The following is a 23,835-nucleotide window of genomic DNA, read 5'->3' as shown; positions in this document are numbered from 1 at the left end:
TCAAATTTGGTTATTGAGCTGGCCTTGAGCTGGGAATATGCGTAGAAAAGGAGAAAATAAATAAACCAATTAGAATAACAGCAGAAATGCCATTGATTAGAATTGTCCGAGAAAAAAAATCCATGATAAACGCGGCGGCAAGATTGAAGCTCCGGGGAAGCCAGCTTTTAGTAACGCCGACTGTTAATCACCGCCTACCTTAGCTTCAAGTTTACCATCAGCCCCAACAACATCTCCATCATCACCTCCCCGCCCTCAAATGCCCGGACCAGAGTCTAGGTGATTACAATGCGGCTACAGGCGGCGCTCCTTTTGCTCGCCTCGTGCGTTCCGTCGGCACTGGGCATCTTCGTCGACGAAGTCAACCATATCGACTTCCACCATGCGCTACTAGGCGTCCCCTCGTCCCAATCGACCTTCTTTCTCCAACCTTCCACTTCTTCCCAAGCTTCCTTGCTGTACACCCTTTCCGAGAAGTCCGTGCTTGGTGCTGTCAATCCCAGAGATGGCGCTTTGGTCTGGAGACAGAATCTCTCGCGTTCCTCGCTGCCGGGCGATGATGAGGCCCGCGGCCTCCTTCGTGGCTCCGACGGTACCAATGCCATGGTCGGCGCGGTCGGCGACTACATTTCTTCGTGGACTGCTCAAGATGGAAAATTGATCTGGGAGAACTGGTTTGAGGATGGATCCGTGGCGGATCTCGAGCTTTTGGAGCTGGAGGATGCCACTGCGACTCCGTCTTCCAGAGATACGATTGCGCTTTTCGGGGGCAAAGCGGGGATTGTCAGGAGATTAGATGGCGAGTCTGGTGATGTCAAGTGGGAACACAAGGATGGAAGGTATGTTTGTGTACACTTAGTGTTCTTTTTCCATTGGTGGCATTTGCTGACAACTGTTGATTTTAGTGGTGATGTTCCCTTCCAAGTGTCCGCCTCTTCCACCGAAATCTTCTACGTTTCTCTGCAACCCGCTTTGTTGAAGGGCTACAAAATCAAGGTTACGTCGTTGGATTCTGTTACGGGTCGGCAGACTCAGCAACAAACCCTGAACTCGGAGGGTGATGTGTCTGGCCCAGACTCGGTCTTGTTCGTGGGCTCAAACACTGCTGTTCCTCTGATCGTCTGGGCCGACAAGTCCATGAAGACACTGAAGGTCAATGTCATTGGTTTGAAGCAAGTGAGCACCCTGAACATCGACAATGGAAGTGGTGAAGAAATCCGATCAATCACCGTGCATGCTCCTAAGAAGCTCAACTCGCTCCCTCATTTCCTGGTTCACTACGAGACAGACTCTAGCTCCTGGGCTGAGGTTTATCACGTGGATCTGAAGTCTGCAGCCGTTTCTAAGGCTTATGATTTACCTCGTTTGCAGGAACACTCTGTCTTTGCAACGAGCAACAAAGACGCTAATGTGTATTTCACTCGCATCACCGAGTCGGAGACCACCGTTGTCTCCTCAGCTTCTCACGGGATCTTGGGCAGATGGACTCTCAATGCGCCCTCGAAAGAGCGTCTCCTGCACGCCGTATCTGAGGTTGTTCCTAAGGGCGATAGCATCGCTGTTCGATCCGCTGCTGCTTCGGCTTCTGGCGACTGGCAGCTTATTCGAAACGGCGAGTCCGACTGGACCAGACCTGAAGCTTTGTCTGGTGCAATTGCTGCTAGCTGGGCCGAGGTTGATTACCAGGAGGAGTTGGTCCATCAACTTGAAGTTGAAGGCCACGAGAGTATTCTTGCAGCATATGTCCACCGTGTCAAGCGCCACGTGAGGGATCTTGAACATCTTCCGGACTGGTTGAGAGAATTGCCTAAGCGCATCTTTACTAGTTTCCTGACCGACCAAGTGACCAACCTTGACAGCTTTGAAATTATCAAGCAAGTCATCGTTGCAACTGAAAATGGTCGGGTCTTTGCCCTTGATAGCGGAAACCACGGCTCTGTTTCATGGAGCGTGAAAGCCGCAGAGGCGGAGACATGGAATGTCAAGGCCATTGTAACCAAGCCAGGTTCTGCTACTGTGTACACCGACGACGAGGGCTCTGTCACTCTGAACGTTACTTCGGGAGACATTATTAAGCGCACCCCGCCTACTGACACCAAGATCCGTTCTGTTGCTGTTATCGATGATGAAGTCACTGTTGGAATCAAGGAAGATGGTACCCCGGCCAAGCCTCTGGATGGCCCAGGGTTCCTTGTCACCACTAGCGCTGATGGACGTGTTCTTGGATGGAGCGGAGCAAACAACAAGGCCCCCGTCTGGGAGTTCCTGCCTCCAAAGGGCCAGAAGGTCATCCGCGCCACTGCGCGCCCCTCTCACGACCCTGTCGCTTCGATTGGCAAGGTTCTGGGTGATCGATCGGTGTTGTACAAATACCTCAGCCCTAACCTCGCCCTTGTGACTGCTGTGGGTGATAAATCCGCTAGCTTCTACTTGCTGGATGCCATTTCCGGCCAGATCCTCCATTCAAGCACCCAAAAAGGCGTCGACACCAGTCAGCCAATCGCTTCCGCCATTTCCGAGAACTGGTTCGCATATTCTTTCTGGGGCGAGAGCGAGGCAAAGGGCTACCAGCTTGTGATCTCTGAACTCTACGAGTCGCCCATCGCCAACGACCGTGGTCCTCTTGGCTCTGCAACCAACTACTCCAGCATCCATGGCACTGAAATCCTGCCTAGACCGCATGTGATTTCCCAGGCGTTCGTCATCCCCGAACCAATCTCCCACATGTCCGTCACCCAGACTCGCCAGGGTATCACTACTAGACAGCTCATCTGCACTCTTCCCGCCTCGAACGCAATTATCGGAATCCCCCGGCCAGTTCTGGACCCCCGTCGCCCTGTCGGCCGTGACCCCACCTCCACGGAAGCCGAGGAGGGCTTGTTCAAGTACAGCCCAGTCCTCGATTTCGACGGAAGATGGTACCTGACACATGGCCGGAGCGTGGCTGGTATCAAGAATGTTCTCTCCAGCCCAACCCTGCTGGAGAGTACAAGTCTGATCTTTGCTTACGGTGGAGATATCTACGCCACACGAGTTACGCCTAGCCAGGCATTCGATGTTCTGGGCAAGGGATTCTCCAAGCTGCAGCTGCTTATGACAATTGTGGCTCTGGGAGTCGGTGTGACGATCTTGGCACCAATGGTATGTTCTTTTTACCCATTCTTTCTGATTTTACCGTCAACCCCCTTGCTAACGGACAATAGGTGCGGAGAAAACAGGTCAACGCACTATGGAAGGCATAGAAAAATTCCAATTATTGGGAAATATATATGTTCTCGTGCTTATGAATGTATTTTATTGGTTTAGCTTCTTGTTTTCAAATAATAGAACTTTTCTGAATCTCGAACTCTTATGTATTCATCCCGATCCCCGACATGCACCAGTGTCTATCATGGGGATTAGAGAGTAGATTTGAATATTTAGTACATGCAAAACATCCAATATATGAACAGTGACTTCACAGAATGAAAAGAATCAGTTACACCGAAAGAAAAATATGCAAGATTAGTACTTGTCACCAAGGATATGTTCGAAAACAACCCGAAATATAGATGAATACATGCCCCGGAAGTACAAAATTCCAAAATTTATCGAAGAATAAAAACTCGAGACTGGAAAATGCAATTGTAAATGTAGATGTAAACTCGATATAATATCCCAACCCGAGAGGGAATGATATGATTAAAAAGTCAAGAAGTAGACACTCAAATATAAAACAATGCAGTTCTAGTCAATGCCAGACAAGATAAAAAAAGAGCTATCTTGGTTTGTTTTTCTATAAAACGGATGCGCTCATTTGAAGGCAGAAAGAAGACTGTATATGTGTATGTGTAAGTGTGAATGAAACAACCGTCGACGCCATGATGTTTCGGATATATGGATCGAAAAAGAAAAGAAAAAAAAAAAAAAAATAGATAGACGAAGAAAGATAGCAGAAATTAGAAGTTGTAAAAAAGGTTATCTTTTGAACTATGCAGCGGTCTGCTGGGCAGGAGCTTCAGTGTTGGCAACTTCATCGGTTGTCACGTTATCCTTGCAGAGCTTTTCATCGGCATCGCTAGTTGCGGGCTTCTCAGCCGGCTCGGAGGAAGTCTTGGTGGTGGGTTCCTCTTGCTGGGTCTTGGTGACGGGGATAGTTTCACGTCTGCTCTTTCCGTCCACGGAGCCCAGGATCTCAATCTCATTACCCTTGAACAGGACGGGGCCCTTGAGGAGCGTGGGCTTGGTCTGTCCCTCGGCTGGGGGAGTCTCCAAGGCTCCAACGAGTTCGCGAGCAGGCTCGTCCAGGTTGGGCATGTCGCCCCACTGCCAGTCCAAGTCACCACCGTACTGTTTCGGGATGCTGGAGATGTCCATGAAGGCGGACAGAGTGGGCTTCACCTCCGCGGCGGAGAGGATGAAGATCTTGGAGGTGGTGTTTGGGTCGAACCAGCGCTTAATCCATCCCCAGACGGTTGGGAAGAAAGAGGGGGCACCGATGATCTATCATGGCCATGTTAGCGTTGGACATAACATAAATGAACCGTAAAAAACCTACGAAGATCCGATCCAATGTCTCCGGGTAATGCGCCGTGGCCAAAACACTGGCATCCTGCATGTGACTCTTGAGGTTCCAGAACTGCTTCAAACCAACACCGTTGACATCGACAATATTGTTGGAGCTGACAATCGGAGTCTCGGGGTTTGGTCGTGCCAGCGACGAACACAAGGGCATGACGAAGTTGAGAAGGTTCTCGTAGAGTGCGAACAGACGGAGGAGACGCTCAGGCACGGTAGACGATTTGTGCGTCTCCGAAGAAGCAGACATGGTCGAGTTGTAAGTAGCCATGTTCTTGCTGTTCAGGTTCTTGATCTCGAACACGTAGACGGGGATACCGCGACGGTCACGACGACCGGTCCATTGCGGATACTATACAAGATCGAGCGTTAGTCTCAGTTGCGCAAGAGTACGCTGGCGACAGCAATGAAGCATCCAATTGAAACTCACCATCCTCCTGGCCGCATCGTACGACTCGACATCGATATTCTCATACAACGACTCGATGGCATTATCCCGACGCCAATCCTCGGTATCCTTGAACTGAGCCCAAGCAGCATTCACATCAAACTTGCGCGCGCGCAGAAATCGCCTACAAAGAAACACCATTAGCAACCTACCCAAGCACACAAAGACGAATGAGCGAAACATACAACAGCGTCGCATCGCCATGACTGGCCTTGCCATCCTCTCCACTTCCCTCGGGCTTGTAGTACCCCTTCTCCTCGCACAATTTCTTGAAATCCTGCAACTTCTGCTCCTGATCGTCAGTCAAATGGTGCAGATGACCCGCTAGCCAGGCATCGCCGGCTGCTTGCGAGGCCGACGCCACCGGGTCGTTGTTGTATTGGCTGGAAGTATCGCTCTCCGCCGCCGGCTGGCTAGATCCCCAGAAAGGCATCTTTTTCTTTCTTTTTTTCTTGTGTGGGTAGATGATACGCTTCGGAATACGCTAAGATCTAGACCGAAGGGCGCACAGAGGTGGTCAAGGCGTTCGACGAAGGCTTCGTAGTGAGCGTTGGTTGTGTTGGTTTAAGAAATGTTTCTGACGATTGTTTCCGCCGCTCCAACGTTGCGGGTTTACGTCCGAGCTGAGGCCAAGGAGAAGTCAGCCGCTGGCGGAAAAGAAATCCAGGACAAAAAGTGAGAGGAATATATAGACAAGACAGGGGACATACAGGGTAATTAGAGGAGTTGGGAGTTAGGAGTCACAGACTGCATTGAGGCCGGAACTTCTTTGTCTTTTGCCGACGATTTACATTGTGCTGGTGTTGCACAAAAATGATTACATCAGCGGGATCTACAGGGAACAGGGATGTAGTTGTAGTTATAGGAGGAATGCAAGAACTGTCATGTTGGACCAATATTCACTTTTGGTATTCTTTTGGTAATATGGCTGAGCATCCAAGGCTATGCAAAAGATATTAAAAGCCAACTTAAAGGAGCTCTACAAAAAATTCCCAAATATTTGGTAATAAAAGACATGCAAACCATCGATCGTGTCGGATTTTGTACACTTGCGAGAAAGAAGAAACCAAAAATAGAGATTTCCATCTAATCCTCGGTCAGATCACCATACTCCCACATGCCACGTCGGTCCTGCTTGGCCTCCTCTTCGAGAGTGCGGAGGTGAGCCAACGTGTCCGAAGCAGCACGCTCCCAGGCCTTCAGCTTCTTGGGAACCATGGCCAATCCTTCCCGGACAATTTCAGCGTTGATGCTGTGGTCAAGGTTCTTGGACTCGGTGGGGTCCATGAGAGTAACGTGCATGGTACCTTCAGCCGAGACGTAATCGACGTTGGCAACAAGCTGCTTGTCGGCAGTCTGCTCACCGATGAAATCAACAAGGTCGTCCAAGTAGTCAGCCGCAACAGGGAATTGGATCAAGGAAAGAACGGCATCCACCGCTTGTGGGCGGAGCTTCTGGGCCGAGAATTGCGGTGAAAGAGGTCGGAGACGAGACCAAGGGAGATCCTCCGAGTTACCAAAGTCAATGTAGGTGACCTCGGCCTGCTGCTTCTCGCGGTCGTTGCGACGCACTCTAGCACGGTACCAGCCGTCATCCTCTGTGAACTTGGCAGCGACAAAGTCACCAGCCTTGGGGGGACCAGGCAACGGGGTATCGTTGGCCTTGTTGAGGTGGAAAGAGCGGAAGGCGCTCATCATCTCTGTCAATGCGGAGGTGCCAGAGCCAATCTGCTGCAGCTTGACATGTCCATTCGTGGGGTCGACGTGGGTGAGCATAACATCACGATAATCCTTACGACGCTGAGCAGGCTCGCTCTCCGCGCCGTTGCTAGCATTACCCGACTGTTCCTCTTCTTCTTCAGCCTCCTTGCTAGGATCCCAGTCGTGCCACAATCCCTTACGGGCATCCTTGGCCTTCTGCTCGGCAGCGAAGTACTCGGTTGCATTGCCTGACTGCTCGGCGGAGTATGCGTGAACGGTTGCGAAACCTTCCTCGAGAAGAACCTTGGTGAAGTTCTCCTTGTTGATGTAGAGAGTACCGATGAAACCACCAACCTTGTCAATAGTCTCAACATCGATCTCCACATCACGCTGCATACACCTGCGGTTAGCTAGCTCGTGGGCCTCGTTTCCGAACGGCTCCGATGCTTCTCCGGGGTTGCGGGCAGATCGTGGAGCGCGGATTCCGGACAAAACAAGAGTCAACTTGGCGTTTTCACGGGGCACCAGCACGGTGAATCGGGAACCAGACTTCACGAAGTCAACAACGGCAGGCACACGCTTCTGGCGCTGAAGGGTCGAAACAGCCATCTTGGCCTTCTGGACGCTCTCGGAGTAATCCACAAACTGTTTAGCCTTGGGGGGCTTGGGAGACCACATGCCCTTACCCTCACCCTGAGCTTCAGCCTCAGCGACCAACAGGGCGTCGTAGTCGGGGGAACGGTCGTCATCATCTTGACGGTGTCGGATCACGGAGGCGTAACCAGCCTCAACAAGGGCCAAGGCAATGTTGGTGTTTCCGAAAATAACAGTGGCGACCTCCTTCTCTTCGTAACCCTCGGTAGCGGGCTTCTTGCCGTCGACGGTAACTTTAACGTGCTTTCCGATGATCTTCTTGCGCAGGAACTCCTTAGCATCGGCGGCAAAGGGGGCTTGGTTGGGGTCAGATGGCTTGGGCTGTCTGATACTGCTGAGGCCGATTCTCTTCTCCTGGCCGGCCTTGTTTCTGATGAATAGAGTGTCCGCATTGAAGACACGGCCGACAACGTAATCTGCGCCGACGGCCCCGCCAGCAGGACCCTTAGCAACAAGCCCAGTGAAAAGACCCTTACGTCCATCCTTGGCAGCCTTCTCCGCGTGACGGAAGCTTGCCATCTCAGCGCCCAGCAATGTGGAGTGGTGGTCGTGGCATCGGGCCAGACCAGCCTCGAGGAGAAACTTGGCGATGTTTCCGTTGGGGTGGACGACGCTAGCGATCAATTGACCTTGGGGAGTGACACCTAGAAGAGAAATCTGGACCTTGCGCTGCAGGATTCTCGACTCAACAAATTGGTGGGCCTCATCACCAAACGGCTCAGCGGGCTGCTCCTTGCCTTCGCCATTCACCCGTTTTGTAGCGGGAGCACGGATACCGGCAACAGCAACAACGGTCTGCAGATGTCCGTCGGAAGAAAGCAGCAAACGGATAACAAGTCTATCACCGTTGAAGACTCTCTCCACGATACCATACAGGTCTTTACCCTTGTACTCATCGACCAGAGCCTTGGGGTCGGAGATCTCGTAGCTAGTCTCGGTGTATCCCTTATCAGAGCTAGCCCAAACACCCTTACCCTCGGTTCTAGCGTGGTCTTCCAGAGCTCGGAGCTTCGCAAGGAATTCGGCGGTTTCCTCGGACTCGTCGCGTTTTCCGGCCTCTTCGCGGACTCGGGCCCATCCCTCCTGGACACAGATGTCGGGCAGCGAGGCGTCGAAACCGGGGAGCTTAATGGTACCGTAGTCACGCTTTGCGCCCGTAGGAATGGTGTAGACAACGTTGAACTGGATCACTTTTCCGACGAGAAGTTCGCGGAGGAATTCGCGGGAGTGGAAACCGAAGGGCTAGAAAAAGAGGGAAACCCCCCATCGAGTCAGCAAGAATTCCAATCAATTCATCCGATTAAACCGTAAAACTCAAAATAGCTACACAGCGCGAATAAAAAGAAAAAGGGAGCGACACAATTGCAGTCCGCATGGATGGGCAGTAAAGGCCACCTATCCGCATCCCAGCGGAGCAAGCGCAGCGTCCCATGAAAACAAACAAAGAATCAACTTACTTCATCGCCTTCTCTCCGCAACCTAGGAGCAGAGACATATGCCAAACTGAGGACTCTTTCTTGGCCTGTGGTGAGATGGGCCAGGACCACCGTATCGCCCGACAAGACGGACTTCACGCGTGCTTCCAAAGGCATAGTGGATCGCCCAAGGAGAGTTTTGTTTGTACAAACAACCAAATTAACAATTGACAAAGGGAGAAAAAGGAGTAAAGGTCAATGAATACAGAAAAAGAAGGGAAGAGAAATAAGGAAATGATATTACACAAAAATGGAAAGAGAAAGGGGAGAAGTTCGATGGGAGAGGGAGAGAGAGAAAGTGAGAGGGGAAACGTGGTTGGACCGATCCTAGTAGGAGAGCCACCTGACTTTTTGTGGGGGAGGCCGCCAGGAGCTTCTGGCCAGGGAAGTGAACATCATCAATTCACTGGGATGGAATCATCTAGAGCTCTCATTCACTTAAACAGGTTTCATCTATAGGAAGCTTCATAAAGTTTGGCAATAGCCGATCGCGACAAAGAAGTTGGCTTAATTCAATTCATTTCATCAATCTTATACGGTATCTAGATCCAAACAGTACAGCCTAGAATGCCTTTTGCTCCTCAAAATCAAAATATTTCTCAATTTTGTCCCTCAGATATCCATTTCAGGTCCTGACTCGTCTGTTATACGTCTAACCCAACATTGAGTTGACGGGGAATAATTTATGCGGCAATGCCAATGACACCTGTCGAGAGCTAATTAGCACATTCGTCTCAAGTCGCAATCCAGGTCTCCAAGCTTACCGCAGGCAGGACGGCCACCGGCGTTACCGGTGGTCTTGGACAGCTCGTGGCCACCCTTGCCAAAGTCGTCAGTACCCTCGTGGACAACCAGGGTACGCTACAAACAATCGATTAGCACACCTGTCCATGTCTATCTGAAAGACAAAAGACTCCAAGAAAGACTTACGCCGAGAACGCTCTGCTCACCGATCAGCTTGATCAGCTTGTCGGTCTTGGAGCCAACGGAGTTGCCCTGAGCATCGGTCTGGAAGTTGCCCAAGTCACCGACGTGACGCTCATCATCCTCGGGAGCACCGTGGGTCTTTCCGGCGGGGTTGACTTGAATTCTTGATTAGCTTCTGCTTATCTTCTCGTGCATCAGAGAACGTACAGTGGGGACCAGCGGAGGTGCAGCCGTTGGTGTTGTCACCGAACTGGTGGACGTGGAAAGCACGCTGGGCGTTGGCGTCGTGGCCGGTGATGTTCCAGGAGATGGTGGTGGGAGCGTCCTCAGAGGTCTGCTCGAACTTGACGGTGCCAGAGATCTTGGCGTCTCCGCGGAGGAAAGCGACTATGAATCCAATTCAGTCAGCTATCTGATGATCCAGCGATGCAAATTGGTACCCCGCTCAGAATCCCCCGATCGGATCGGGGCGAGGGAAGCTTGATTTCCAGAACACAAAATGGAAGCCATGGACCAAGAAAACGCAGATGAATATCTGCAGCAAGAGCAGGGAAGTTCAAGCACAGTGGTGGAGTTGTGGGAAGCTGGAGTCACCACGACGAAGCTCAACTCCAGCCAGTCACAACCCCAACCCCCCAGGAACCAGCAAGGCCAGCAACGAATGAGCTCGAAACAAGCAACACAATCAACATCATCATGGACAGCATGTAGACAGCCCAGAAGGATGATAGGCCAGGAAGCTCGAGGGGGTTGTTCCCAAGGTGCTCAAATCTGCTCACCTCAAGGTCCTTGCCACGGTCGATCGTGGACCCCTCAGTGGACAAGAGACCAAACAAATGGGACAGCGAGGAAAAAAGAAACAGAGTTAGATCTGATACGTACCAGCGTTGACCATTGTGACGGATTGTTTTTTAAAACAAAGATAGATGTATATAGAAAGGGATGAAAGTAGGAATCGTTGACTGAGAAAAAAGAGAAGAAGAGGAGATCAAGACCGGATGAGGAGGGGGAGGGGAATTCGGTTCGATGACTTTCTCTACTACTAACTAGCTGCTCTGACTGCTACTGCTGCTCCCGGCACTGGCACTCGGAGTACACTTGAAAGACCCCACCTTTTTTTGCTGGCGGGGTCTTTCGGAATGACGTTCTGTTTGTGTATTCGAAATATAATACAGATTCCTAAGCATCTCCGGTCCAGACTGTCTAGCTGTAATGTAACTAATTGTTATCTGATGCGGAATTCGCTTTCCCACTGAATATTGAAGTGGTCAGGTGTAGCATAGATGACTGCATCCAACATGCACCCCCCACCATGTGCAATTATGCAGCAGAACCTGCCCCTACTTCTAAATGGGGTTATTTAGGTTGCAAATGAGGTGCTTCCTTGCTATATCTCATAGTGCCTGTCATCTATCCTTTTGGTATAGTAGGAATAAATGCTGCCTATATTTATTCACTAAATGTATGACCTCATTTTCAAGTGAAGTTAACTTAGCTGTTAGAATAGTTATTGAATAGTTTATTCACATCAAGAGTTCTATAACAGTGAGTATAACTAAAGTAAGTGAATGAAAACATTCTCAAATATCTCTGCTTAACATCTCCCCTACTACATCTTCACCTTCATCTCCCATATACATTTCTCTTTCTTCTTCATCTTCCACCTTCCCCCTTCATTCTACTATCTACATCATTTCTGTTCTTCTCTTTTGCTAAAAGCAAACATGGCTAGTTTTGAAACCGACAGCAGTGACTCCGATGTGGCCCTATCACCACCACACACCCAGCCAGCTATGGAGGAGCATGGCATCATGAGTGGCCTCCCTAACGATTACGCCCTCGTCCACTTTCACCGATTCCAACAGATCAAGACAGCTACCAAACAAGTCTTTGATGCTTTGGCCGAAAATGGGGGTGGCAACCAATTTGTCGTTGTTCTCGGTCTCCCCGAAACAGCACGCCGGCGACTCGATACCGAAAAGAACTGTCTGGATGGCATCTCGTTTAGATTCATGTGGGAAAACTACACCGGACTAATCAAAGTGATCCCAAGTGCTGAGCATGATTTCACCACGGGCGCAATTCGAACCCACCTTGAGCGCATGTTTACTGGAATGGGTATCGCAAGAGACGAAGTAGGGTTTGCGATGTCCACTACTCACAAGCCGGCTGTTGGGAACAGAGGCAAACAGGCCGACGAGTGTTTCTGGCCTCTCTCAAGACAGCCCCGACCTGGTCGAGCTCACGGATGGCCCACTTTGGTCATCGAGACTGGGGTCTCGGAGTCCTTACGAAGACTTAGGGAGGATGCGTGCTGGTGGTTCCACAATTCTCTTGGGGACGTTAGAATTGTTTTGATCGTATGTATCAATCGTCGCACCCGCAAAATTCTAGTGGAAAAGTGGCAGCTAGCACCTGCCGGCACGCCAAACCCGATGACAAGGAACATGCGGATCCAACTCTCAAACCCGAACCAGCAACCCCCTCTCGGCCAGCAGCCTGTCGCCTCCCAGCAGCCCTATGCGGCACAGGAGATCGAAATCAATTCCGCTACGGTCCAAGGGGCCCCTCTCATTCTGAATTTCGAAGCTGTCTTGGATCGTCCCCGACAGGGAAACGAATCAGACCTTGTTTTCAATACCAGTGACCTTCTTTACTGCGCCCGGATGATGATTTGAAATGCTCCTCGCGGATGCTGAACATTGTGTTCGCTTTTACTCTAGGCAAACTTGGGGGGCTTCTTTTGCAACTTGGTTCTAATCAAATTGGTATCTCTGCTTTTCAGGGACGATATGTTTTCATTCTCAGACTTAGCTAGACATTTGCCCAAAACATAAAAATAAGAAAAAATTTTTGATTTCAACAATCATGACAGAAACCAGACTCAATTCGTGAATCGTATCTACGGAAATCAATTTTTCAGATCGCCAATTTTACATGAAATTAAAACATTAAAGAAAACACATCAATGCAAACATCCAATCTAAGCCTGGATCTTCTGCTTGAGGATGTCCTTGAGAGTGACGGCGTCAGCCGCGAACTTGGAGATACCCTCACGGAGCTTCTCGACGGCCATGGCTTCCTCGTTGAAGTCGAAGCGGAAGAGAGCCTCGTCGTTGAGGTACTCGCGCTTGGGGATGTCAATGTTGGCGGAGTTGGCAGCGTCGAGCTTCTTGGGGACGGGGGCGGTCGAGTTGTAGAGCTCCTCAAGGAGGTTGGGCTAATGTTGTATTAGTATTTTATACTCCAATTAAAAAAAATTCAGGTCAACATACAGAGATGGTCAGGTAGTCACAGCCAGCCAACTCGGTGATCTCTCCGGAGTTACGGAAGGAAGCACCCATGACGATGGTGTTGTAGCCGTGCTTCTTGTAGTAGTTGTAGATGCTCTCAACGGACTTGACACCAGGGTCCTCCTGGGGGGAGAAGTCCTTCTTGTGGGCAGCCTTGTACCAGTCAAGGATACGGCCAACGAAGGGAGAGATGAGGTAGGCACCGGCCTCGGCAGCAGCGATGGCCTGGACGGTGGAGAACATGAGGGTCAGGTTGCAGTTGATCTTGTGCTGAGACTGGAGGACGTGGGCCGCCTTGATACCCTCCCAGGTGGAGGCGATCTTGATCAGGACACGGTCCTTGGAGATACCAATCTTCTCGTAGAGCTGCGGGGAGGTCAGTCACTGTTTCCAGGTGATGAATATTCGCATCCATAGTAATCATACCTTGATGATGTGCAGGGCCTTGTCAATGGAGGCCTGGGTGTCGAAAGAGAAACGGGCGTCAACCTCGGTGGAGACCTTGCCGGGGATGATCTTGAGGATCTCCTTGCCAAACTCAACCAAGAGGTTGTCAAGGGTGGCGTCGACCTGCTCGTCGATAGTGTTGCCCTGTTCGATGGTCAGTAACCTGCGCTGGATATAACAATGTCTTGCAATTGAAACTAACCTCCTTCTTACCGGCAGCAACGGCGGCGTCGATGAGAGCAGCGTACTCGGGCTTCTTGGAAGCAGCCAAGATCAAAGAGGGGTTGGTGGTGGCATCCTGAGGCTTGTACTTGCCGATGGCTGGGAAAAGGTTAGATGGGATTGTCCTGTTATCTTGTATAGCTTGTCAGGGATACATACTGGCGAAGTCACCTAGAAAAATCAATTGTTAGCATGCTGATCATATCGTTGAGCTCATTCAAGCAGAAACTTACCAGAGTCGCAGACGACGACAGTGCCGGTGGCCTTGAGCTGTTCGAGAGAAGAAGACATTTTGATAGTAAAAGGAGTTGGGTATCAAACGTAAAGGATGATAAGAAGAATTAATTGTGGATGGAGAAGAAGAAGAAGAGAGGAAAGAAGAAGAATAAAAAAGGACGAGGGCGTGGCAATTGAAGGGAGGGGGAGATGAAGGCGAGGGGTTCTGTCTGAACCGGAAAGGTGGGATGGTGGGGCGACTATGACGCTGTGCCTCCAAGCAACCCGCAGCGCCTCAACTGTTATTATTTAAGGACATCTGTACTCCGTAGGGAGATGGAAACGTCAATCATGGATGCAGTTGAAATGCAATTCCGATCTCTCTAGGATGTCGTTGAATGGCCGAGACTCCCGGTCAATCCTTCTCAACCTGATTCTGTTCACCTACTGCGTCTATACTAACAGGTTGCAATAATATCCTACAATCTATCTCCCACCACTTTGCTTTCTCATCAACGCAGAAATTACCCGATAGCTATGAAACTATGACATTAAATCGCATATTCTCCTGACGATAATTCCGTCTCATCTAACCGACTGCTCACCTCATTGCTGTCCACTTTTCCATGGTTCTCTCGGCGCAGAGTGCTCCGGCAACACGATGTTATTGCCCGGTCCACTCGGCGCCACTAAACAAAGCCCGCTGGTTACCGGCTTGCCTCTTTAGCAGCACTTTTGGAGCTCTGGGAAAACAGGTCCCTTCACCGAAGACCAATAACAACCATAGGGCCTGCCCGTGACGGGTTTTAATCACAGGACACGGAAAACTGTCCGATGAGGAGGATGAAACACAGAGGCATTTAACACGATCGAAATGATCAACGAAACAAGATAGTAAGCTATTTCATGCCTGCAGACTTAAGGATTTCCTAAGTCGGACGAAGCTGCCCGACCCAATCGAGTAAGAATAAGAGCTGAGCAGTGTTTGTTAAGTTTGCTCTGTTTGCTTTGTTTGTAACATCCCGAGTCAGCGCTTTCCTATTCCAGTAGTCAATTTCACCGTCAATCTACACTTTACACTGATTTAATAATAATAAAAGTCTTCTATATATAAGATCGTGAGTCATGAATTCCAATATCCTCTGAGAAAAAGCCAAACTTTTGGATATCCTGTAACCGCCTGTCTATCATGTCTTGGTGGATATATGAACGAGTCTCATAGTCCACTCCAAACCCTAGGACAAAAAGTAGAAAATGAAATCTTCCGGGCTCATAACTGTTAAACCTTGCCTAGCAAACCCATCTACTTAAGTAAACAATTCCACTCATACACTCTTCCCGCCTCATCCCCCGTATATACAACATGCGGAAGCGCAAGAATGCAGCTGATCCCCGCGGAGATATTGGCTCCGTTGTCACGGTTGTTATCAATATGATGAAGTTGCCGTATCAATTCCAGTTCGAAACGCCCGTCTTTAATGGCCTTGGTCCAGATCTATGACAAATTAGCACCGAGTAACGACCCGAAAATGGCAGTGGGTCCACTTACATTGACGACTCCTCTCTTATGGCCAGTAAACAGCAGTTCACGCTCCTGCCACTCATTGTTGACACCCTCGTAGAAAACGCAAGCCATGATGTAATCATCGGGCGCTTCACAAGCCACCTGTTCCAGCAAAAGCGTTCCGTTCAGGGTATACAGACTGATGCGATTGCCGCGGCAGACCATAATATCCCCACTGACATCGTTGATTCGGGCGCACTGCATAAGTACGGTTAGTCAAGAAATAAATGCAAAATGAATTCTGAAAATCACTCACGTCTACTGGCCCATTTGCTGGGAGCTCTCTCACGAAGCCTTGTCTATTAAGATCCCAGAGCATAATCTGCCCGTCCAACGATGCGGACAAAAGGGTGCTGAAGGACCGTGAAACCGCGAGGACCGTGACAGGTGAGCGATGTCCAAAGAGAGACCCCTCAGGTTGCAAGTCCACAGATCTGGGAGTGGAGGAGAACGTCCAAATAGAAATCGTACAGTCGGTCCCTGATGTGACCAGCGTGCGTGAGTCCGCAAAGACTGCAGAAGAAAGCTGGCCGATATGTAGATGTTCAAAGTGACCAAGAATCTATGCATGTCAGTCAGTGTGCAAAGTTTATCCCAGTGAGCGTATCATACCTTTCGACTTTCCGCCGAGTAAAACCTGATACTGCCATCGAAGAATCCCCATTCCATATACTTGTCGTACGCTGGGGGAATGTTAAGTCTGAAGGCAGCGGTGCATAGAAGACGGTCTTGCTTCATTGACAAGGATGATACTCGCTCCTCAATATCTACCTCAGCGTCAGCCAACACAAAATCTACTATAAACCCAAGAACCATGAGATCGAGTCTTACCGAGCAGGGAAAGAGGAAGCTGTGTAAGCGATTCGGCAAGGCGATCCAATCTTGCAACCTTGTTTTTCTGATCTTCCCTTTGTGGATGAGGACGGTTGAAGATTTGATGGGGCGTCTGCCCGAAATTGTGTATGATACCGATTGTCGCCAGTCGTTCAACAGGATCATCAATATTATCCACATCCTTTGCCCCCTGGTATGACAGGTGATGGAAAACGTTGACGGCTTCAATTGCAGCCTCCCCTTTCTGCTTAGAACCGAATACAAGGTCAATCCAGTGATGCAGATTATTTGTCACGTATGGGCTTTCGAGCGCTTCACGTTGTTTCGCAATGAAGATCTTTGGGTCACCCTTAGCCCACGGAGGAAGTTCCACTGAATCAATGGCAGTTGTCATGTTCTGCAAAAGACCGAACTCGTATTTGTTCGAGTTGACGAGGAACTCCGGAAGATAGAAGAACTCGGGAATCAGTTCTCTAACGTCCGACATGTTTCCACGGGAGGCCGAGTCCCAAGCCTTCCCAACAGAATAGAAAAGGCGATCAGCGTGATCAAATGTACCGCCTTGAAGAAGGAGATAAGATTTCACGAATGGCTGGAGACGAATAAGGTATGAGCTAACAATCATTGCAGAGGAGTAATGAGTGCCATAATGAAATGGCGGGGCATCATCATCACCCATCTCGGCGAATGCTTTATATCGCTCTCTGAAGCCGGTCTCTCGTTCAAAGGTCTGGCATCCCATAGGTTTGGTCAAGTCACGGAATGTTTTGGGATTTGTCAAGTCCAATTCATCGCTTGTATAATCTGCAATTACCCACGGAAAAACTGGATATTGCGTCAAATCGTTGAATGTCCTTCCGGCAAGGGTGTTAATCAGCATGAGATAGTGGAAATTGGATAATTCACCCTTGACCCATTTCCGCGTAGCCGGGTGAACCGGTGCATGACCAAAGACACTGGCAAACTTTGATCCAAGTGACTGTGGTTCGTCCTCCTGGCTTCGGAGAGTCTCAAACCTCCAAATGTCCTCTGGTCTTGAATGGCCAACGCTTCCAGTAACCTGGGGAGCCTTGGAAGCGAGCTGACTACACAGATCATCTCGGGCTTTTGAGGAGATGAGTGTTAATAGGTAGCTGATGCCATCTGTAAAGAAGATCTCGAGCGCCACATCTCGGAACAGAAATCTCCGTTTGGAAATGCTGACCAAGTCCGACCATTTCCAACTCCTGGTGTCATGTTCTTGTGGCCTACGCTCGTTTGACTCTCTACCGGCAATCATACGAACAAATGGGTCTCGTTCATCTGGTGGAGCTTGCCAAACGTTCACAATTTCACCATCGGATCTCTGGAAAAAGTTGTCTAGAATGTAGACATTGTCCTTCCCCAGAATTAGAAGACCCTCACATGCCTCTAGGCCAATGATACGAGACATGTTGCAGACGTTTTGGACTTGGTCGCCGCGGTGCAGACTCCTCATTACCTTTCTATTCTTATCTTCGTAATCCTCAAGGTCGGCTTTGGGATCATCAACCATCTCAAATCCCTCTTCAAGGACACTCTTGCTGTCTGGATCGACGCCTTGAGCACTGTTCTCTGCAGCTTCAGCCGTCATAACCGTAGGGGTCAAACCAACAGTTTCACTATTGGAGGCTGGCTGAACATCTGTGTCGATCTTGATCGCCGGGGGCTCTGACGCCTTTCTTTTGGGTTGATAATCTTGACGCTCCCCCGAATCATCGGGGACAACCCGGAGCCGCATCCGACTTCGTCCTTCGGTCTCGTCAAGACGCCATTTTCTTTCCTTATCTTCGGCAAGTATGCCCCCGTAACGACGTAGGTCCATAGATAAACGAGAAAAGGCAGACCACATGAACACAGAGTTATCTTGCTGATCTTGGAGAACTCTTTGATACTTCAAGAACTCGGAAGCTGTTATGTTCGATACCCAATGTGGAAAAGTAATCTCATGCTTATGGATTATTTCTTCGCTGAGTGTCTCGGATTGTTTCCACTGCTTTAGTTTGTCGTGTCGCTTAGAAATTCGGCCTCGGGCAGAATCGCTAATAGTCGTGTTTTCTTCTTGAACAAAGCTTTCCCAAGATTTGGATAGGACGCCAAAGAACAGAGCATCGAGATCATCTCGCTCATTATCAACCCATTGCAAAAAGGCAGTATCTTCCATGCCAACAAGAGCCTCGAAGCCGCCAGAGAGTCTTGTTTGCAGATCAGGGGCCCCATGGTTTAACAGCGTGGACATCTCGGTAGGTTTCTGCACAAGAATTATCCGCCAGAGACCTGCCGCAGCTAATCGTATATCCTCTTTGTCACTGATCAACATTGTGTAAAGCTGGTAGCACAGCAGCTGCAGGTATTCAGACTGAGCCTCTCCTGCATGAAGAAGCACCACTTGCCAGTATGTAAGACGCTTCAAAAAAGACAGCGCCTCTGTGCTCTCCAACTCAGTCAGGCCAAGTAGCACAGCGCGAAATAGCGTTGACTGAATCGTGGCAATTGCCTGGCTACAAAGTCGAATGCTCTTCAAATTGGAGACGTCTGGCCGCTGAAGATACTCTAAAACGGTCCCCACAAATTCCAAACTTGGAACTGCGCCATCGATAAACCAACCCTCATACACTGCTTCCCCTATATGGTTTGCAAAACGACCCAGGTTAGTAAGCGTACGCGGTTCTTGAAGAAGCTCAGGCTTTGAAGACAGTACGTCCTGCAACGCCGAAAGAAAGCCTTTTAGCAGCCAGGAATTGAAACTAGCCTGGTGTTCCAAAAACCCAGAGGGCGTCTTGAGATAAAGGCCCAAGCCAGAGAATTCTTTCCGCTCAAGCAGCTGATCTGTGAAGACAGTCAAGACGATATCGAGAATCTTCGTAGTGATAGGATGATCCATGGCCCCTCCATTCTCTTCATTATTGGTTGAGGTAAAAGCATGGCGAATCCGTGCAGACGATGGCAAGTACTTTCCCTTGTCTGATGAAACAAGGATAAATGATGATCCACGTTTCAGTGAATGACCATTGTCATCACGAGTGTCCGTCTCATCAACTGTGGTCGTACGTAATACCGTCGCTGTACTTGAGCGTGGGCGACTGGGCAGATTGCTGCTATCCAAGCTAAGCCCACCATCACGAGAATTGAGTTCAATTTCTGCGCTGACTCCATCTGATCCAACAACGGTTGGAAATAGCACAAACAGTAACTCTTGTGTATAAGTGGATTGTGCTGCAAATTCACGAAAGCTTTCAAATTTCGCATGTAGCGCAGCAAAAAGATCCACAACTGCAGCAAGAAGTGAGATCCCTTCAATCGCTTTGAGTACAGGTTTAGAGAAAGACATGGAAGGTTTGGTAAACCGGTCCAAGTGCTCCTGCATAAGGCTCGGGCTCTGCATATTCGTCTCTGGGATCTCGTTCGCCAAGACTGCTCTCTTTAGACTGCTCCGCATCATTTCTGTGATGACTGGAATCATTTCGGGAACAACGACCCTTGGCTCGCTACCAGAGAAGAGTGCCTCCAAGAGATTATAACGATCGAATGGACTACTGACGCTCACGAGTCCCACATCCAGTCCAAACAAGATAGCGAAGCAGATAGGCCATAGAGCAGGAATATTCCACCACCTTTTCAGGCGATGGCGCATTATGATGTACCCTCCAGTCTTTTCAGCAAGTTTTTTGCTATAACTACTACCGTGAATAACGATTAATCGGGCTAGTATTTTAGTTGCAAAGACAACAATTTCCGGTTCGTCCTCACACATCAGGTAGAGTAGCCACTAAACAACAAGTTAGGAGAAATCCGAACTGGGGGAACTCTGCGCGAACAAACCTTATTCGTCACAGCTCTGGCAAATTTCTTCAGCGGCGTCAGGTCATGTGGATTACAGAGAACTGAGCAGTACATTCGAAGCATCTCGATCGCCAGAACCGAGCTTGAAACAGGCTTCTGCGGTTTATCGCCAGAGGTTGCTGAATACAGGGGGTTGGTGGCGAACCGAAGACTCTTCTTTTTCTGCAGTCTGCTTGGTGGTTTAGGTTTGTGAATGGCGTATGTTATGAAGAGAGCCAAGGACCGAAGTAAATCTGCAGAAAGGCAGCTCTCCATGAGAGACTGGAAGGCAGATGTGAAAAGATGCAACGCATCTTGAGTAAACTCTTCTCCCTTCAAAGCCTCAAGCAGCTTCTTAGTGACACCTGCAAGAAATTAGGATATGATAGAATACAAAAAATGGGACGAATCATCAATAGGGGGAATCTTACGCATCCGAGCAAGTCGTTTCGCATTGAAGCGACGGAACTGGCTCTCTGTAGAAAATGTACGGAATTGAGAATAGTACAATTCAAGCAGGGGGAGTTCGCCAAAACGCCAGATATCCAGATCCACAAGCAAGATTCGGTATGCGAGTGGGTTCGTGATGATAGAGCGATTTGGATGCTCGAAGTCATAGCCCACAAATTTGACAGTGAGCTTGAGGAGCTCAAGAGTCAAAGCAGACCGCTCTTCATGATTCGAACAAACAACGGTTGTTTTAGAATAGTTGCCCATAGAGAATCCAAGTTTTTCACGCAACAATGCAGCCAGTATACCGTAACCATTCTCTCTTTCCATTGCTTCGCTGTTCCTCCAGTTGTCCTGGACAGCTTCATAAAGTGCTTCTACTGCAAGACGGATACAAGTCGCAGTGTCGGCCGCCTGTACCAAGCTCAGATGCACTGCTGCGCAGCCCCCAATACGCCAGCTCGCATCGTCCAAAGAATGTGGGACGGCGACTACAGGATCGCCAGTTAGAATGCCGACTCCATGGGCCTGGGTCAAAGCATCATTAATTGCAGGCGTGGCACCATTCACTGCTACAGCATTCCCGCCAGTTTTGGTTAAGTGCTGCAGGTTTTTGGCAGCGTGTTTGGAGAGCGATTTGACAAGCTGAGACTCATCAACATTGTTACTGTCATCGTCATCCAGAACCGATATTGAAGAAATATTGATCAGGATATTCGCTTCACGGACTAGAACGCTCGCTTTCCGTCGGATAGCCGTGATAATTTCCGAAAGCTCTTCTTTGCCAGGATGCAGGTGTTCATTTCGAAGATTCAAAGCAGCAGACGCTTTGTAGGTCTGAAAAGAGCCTAGGCAATCTTGAAAGTTGCCGTAATATCGTGGTCCAAGATTATAGAAAATAGAAATCATATCATCACTATAGGCCTCATCAAAAAGTATGGCGTTTGCTAGGGACCACCGAGATTTCGACACCCCCCTCCCAAGTCTCATTGCCAGATCTTGAGGGGTGCCAAAGAAAGCTTGAACTCGAGGTGATCTATGCGGAGCAGCTGCAACGGGCACAGACGGGTAATCTATCTTCACTTGCTCCATAAATTCGCCATCTATAAATAAAGATGCCCGGGAATGTGACGGTGGTCGTGGCTTCTTGTGAACCACACAAATGTGGTACCAACGATTGGGCTTGAAGGTCAATGACTTGAATCGAACACTAGGACGAGCTCCCCTGATCGAAGTTTGCAAAATCAAGTGGCGGGTGTCTTTCTCAAGATACGCGAGTAGAAAGCAGGTTTGACTGGCATCGAATGCCCCGAATATCGTTGTATGGGTGCTAGAATCAAACTCGTCAAAGCGTGCCCATACTGCTACGGTATAGCCGGAGGAAGTCACCGGCGGAAATGAACGACCAATTGTCGAGAATTCTAAAGAGCAAAACCCATGGAGGGACATATCGAAGTGTATCGATGGCGGTTCTTTTGACCGCTTGAGAACATTGAGGAGAAACTGCAAAACCTCAGGACTACCGTGTGCCTGACGATACAAAACGACGGCATCATCCAAGTTGCTCATTCCCTGAACGCAAAGGAGCTGTGCAAGCTCCCGATAAAGTGTTCTCTCGATTTTGGAGCGACTATCGCTGAATAAGAGCGGGAGTATCGACGTTAGCATCCCAGTGGCATGTAGGGCCACCGCGTTTCTTTGAGATTGTGAAGCAAGTTGACAAAGGCATGCAGGAATAGCCAATCTTTGGATCTCATGTCCAGATGAGGACGAGGACTGAAGCAGCCACAATCGAAGGAATGGTCCCAAGAACTCCGGTACTTCGACCGTTTCCGAGGTTCCCATGCATCGGTCCACGGCCACTCGGATGTCATTTCCAGATACAGAGTCTTTGTCTTGTTGGAACTTCGTGCTTAATGAAGCGAATATGCCCGCAACTGCTTCTTGGCAGAGGGCGGCGGCCAGAATGCTACCGTACAATTGCTCTGTATCAGCTTCGGCATTTTGTATCTTCCCGACCAAGGTGGCTAGGGCCTGCTCCAGCGCAGCCTTGCCTCCACCGATAATCCTTTTTGCAAAATATCGCTTATTCCCAAAATGTTCTTTCAACGTCTCAGCCAAAACTCCCAACGCATCTTTGCAAAGCGTCAAGAGATGTTTAGCTTCCTCCTTTGACAAAGCGTCCGTGTCATAAACTACCGAAATCTTCTCAATGAGATCCAGCAATGTTTGAAACCCTTGCAGTTGTCGGAAGGCATCCTTGGCCTCTCGAGGATGGTCATTGTCGATAAAGGTGTGACGGAGACGAAGCAAGCATTCGGTTGCTGAGAGAGCAAGGTGGGGTGTTATCGAGCTCTGGCCGCAGATTCCTTTCAGCTCCTCGATAACTGGGGATAACTCAACGGCAAGTCTTTCGGTGGACGAGGAAGGTGAGGGAGAGAGGGAGGTGGCCTGGTTCATGGCGCCGCTGAATCTAATCGCCGGCTACCTATGTGACAAGCCAGTAACCACCATGAAGCTGCACTGGGCGTGATGAAGGCGGTCTGCATTGGTATGTGTCGTGCTAGCGGGTCTAGTTTACAAACTGGTCTGACATGGCACAGTCGGAATGGAGAGCAAGACTGCCGGTCAGAAGATCAACATGGAGGCATGAATTGTGCGGTCGTAGTGGTCGGAGCTGTTCGACGAAAAAGCAAAACCATTTGTCAGAATGAGCTTGGTGGACAGGGGCAAATCGTTCTAAACACTCACTTGGCCGTTCTGGATAATATGAAGCAGACCCAATTCCAACGTCACTGGAGACCTTCACCAATCTCTCATTAGGTCGTGGCCGTAGCGGGGAAGGCATCGGGCCTTGCGAAACAGATATCAGGTGACAGTGTTGGCTGCGTACCACAGTGCCCACGGTCATTGGCTTGATAAGCTTATCGGGTAAATGACAATACCTGTATTTCGATACAGACACCGCAGGTCAATCCATCCCCAAACGGAGCGACTATCACTTGCCTCTGCTGCACAGTCAGGCGAGCTTTGATCCAGAGCACGCGACTTGGAGGGTGTTGCCTGGTGATACACCCTTTTTTTGGTGGCTGACTTTCATGCCAGGTACCTGCAGTTACGGTGTGTAGGCCATTCAGTTTATCATGTGTCTGTTGGGGCGAAGATCACCATCATCATGATGCCTGTTTGATGTCTAGACTAATAATA

The 23,835-nt window shown here is 49.5% G+C and overlaps 7 protein-coding genes across 7 annotated transcripts; 2 read left to right on the top strand and 5 right to left on the bottom strand.

Moving 5' to 3' along the window:
- Positions 1-288: 288 nt before the first annotated feature.
- On the top strand, positions 289-3,242 carry ASPWEDRAFT_167712 (uncharacterized protein; the record flags this gene model as incomplete). Its single annotated transcript, XM_040830191.1, has 3 exons — positions 289-839; positions 906-3,141; positions 3,204-3,242. The coding sequence occupies 3 exons, from the start codon at positions 289-291 to the stop codon at positions 3,240-3,242; spliced, it is 2,826 nt and encodes a 941-aa protein (XP_040695381.1).
- A 727-nt stretch (positions 3,243-3,969) lies between these two features.
- Positions 3,970-5,438, bottom strand: ASPWEDRAFT_101961 (SEC14 family lipid-binding protein; the record flags this gene model as incomplete). The annotated part of the gene is made up of 4 exons (XM_040827434.1): positions 3,970-4,482; positions 4,538-4,909; positions 4,988-5,129; positions 5,191-5,438. 4 exons carry the CDS (start codon positions 5,436-5,438, stop codon positions 3,970-3,972), a joined length of 1,275 nt encoding a protein of 424 aa, XP_040695380.1.
- A 653-nt stretch (positions 5,439-6,091) lies between these two features.
- On the bottom strand, positions 6,092-8,952 carry ASPWEDRAFT_48221 (putative transcription factor (Snd1/p100); the record flags this gene model as incomplete). Its single annotated transcript, XM_040837076.1, has 2 exons — positions 6,092-8,602; positions 8,818-8,952. 2 exons carry the CDS (start codon positions 8,950-8,952, stop codon positions 6,092-6,094), a joined length of 2,646 nt encoding a protein of 881 aa, XP_040695379.1.
- Positions 8,953-9,518: 566 nt separating this feature from the next.
- Positions 9,519-10,657, bottom strand: sod1 (superoxide dismutase SOD1; the record flags this gene model as incomplete). Its single annotated transcript, XM_040832527.1, has 5 exons — positions 9,519-9,541; positions 9,600-9,696; positions 9,766-9,917; positions 9,970-10,149; positions 10,645-10,657. 5 exons carry the CDS (start codon positions 10,655-10,657, stop codon positions 9,519-9,521), a joined length of 465 nt encoding a protein of 154 aa, XP_040695378.1.
- A 462-nt stretch (positions 10,658-11,119) lies between these two features.
- Positions 11,120-12,440, top strand: ASPWEDRAFT_179408 (uncharacterized protein; the record flags this gene model as incomplete). The annotated part of the gene is made up of 2 exons (XM_040831792.1): positions 11,120-11,322; positions 11,495-12,440. Exon 2 carries the CDS (start codon positions 11,556-11,558, stop codon positions 12,438-12,440), a length of 885 nt encoding a protein of 294 aa, XP_040695377.1. The 5' UTR covers positions 11,120-11,322; positions 11,495-11,555.
- A 305-nt stretch (positions 12,441-12,745) lies between these two features.
- ASPWEDRAFT_167707 (sedoheptulose-7-phosphate:D-glyceraldehyde-3-phosphate transaldolase TAL1) lies at positions 12,746-14,015 on the bottom strand (the record flags this gene model as incomplete). Its single annotated transcript, XM_040830190.1, has 6 exons — positions 12,746-12,982; positions 13,038-13,421; positions 13,482-13,646; positions 13,705-13,823; positions 13,884-13,895; positions 13,958-14,015. 6 exons carry the CDS (start codon positions 14,013-14,015, stop codon positions 12,746-12,748), a joined length of 975 nt encoding a protein of 324 aa, XP_040695376.1.
- Positions 14,016-14,963: 948 nt separating this feature from the next.
- ASPWEDRAFT_35305 (Beige/BEACH domain protein) lies at positions 14,964-23,532 on the bottom strand. Its single transcript, XM_040834198.1, has 8 exons — positions 23,380-23,532; positions 20,610-23,305; positions 20,179-20,543; positions 16,336-20,125; positions 16,117-16,271; positions 15,761-16,066; positions 15,490-15,702; positions 14,964-15,435 (listed from the first exon to the last, which is right to left on the bottom strand). Exons 2-8 carry the CDS (start codon positions 23,086-23,088, stop codon positions 15,244-15,246), a joined length of 7,500 nt encoding a protein of 2,499 aa, XP_040695375.1. The 5' UTR covers positions 23,089-23,305; positions 23,380-23,532; the 3' UTR covers positions 14,964-15,243.
- Between the last annotated feature and the right edge of the window lie 303 nt (positions 23,533-23,835).

The sequence above is a fragment of the Aspergillus wentii genome, assembly GCF_001890725.1.
Source record: "Aspergillus wentii DTO 134E9 unplaced genomic scaffold ASPWEscaffold_1, whole genome shotgun sequence".
Lineage (NCBI taxonomy): Eukaryota > Fungi > Ascomycota > Eurotiomycetes > Eurotiales > Aspergillaceae > Aspergillus > Aspergillus wentii.
The sequence above is the reverse complement of the archived record's forward strand: the minus strand, read 5'-3'. Positions and strand labels throughout refer to the sequence as shown.

What these genes read in the sequence shown, in the direction of transcription:
- ASPWEDRAFT_35305 (XM_040834198.1), bottom strand. Translation starts at nt 23,088, where the DNA reads ATGAACCAGGCCACCTCCCTCTCTCCCTCACCTTCCTCGTCCACCGAA. An exon ending in GAAACGACTTGCTCGGATGC is followed by an intron (nt 20,544 to 20,609) that starts GTAAGATTCCCC and finishes AATTTCTTGCAG; the next exon opens with GTGTCACTAAGAAGCTGCTT. An exon ending in ATAAGAGAGGAGTCGTCAAT is followed by an intron (nt 15,436 to 15,489) that starts GTAAGTGGACCC and finishes AATTTGTCATAG; the next exon opens with ATCTGGACCAAGGCCATTAA.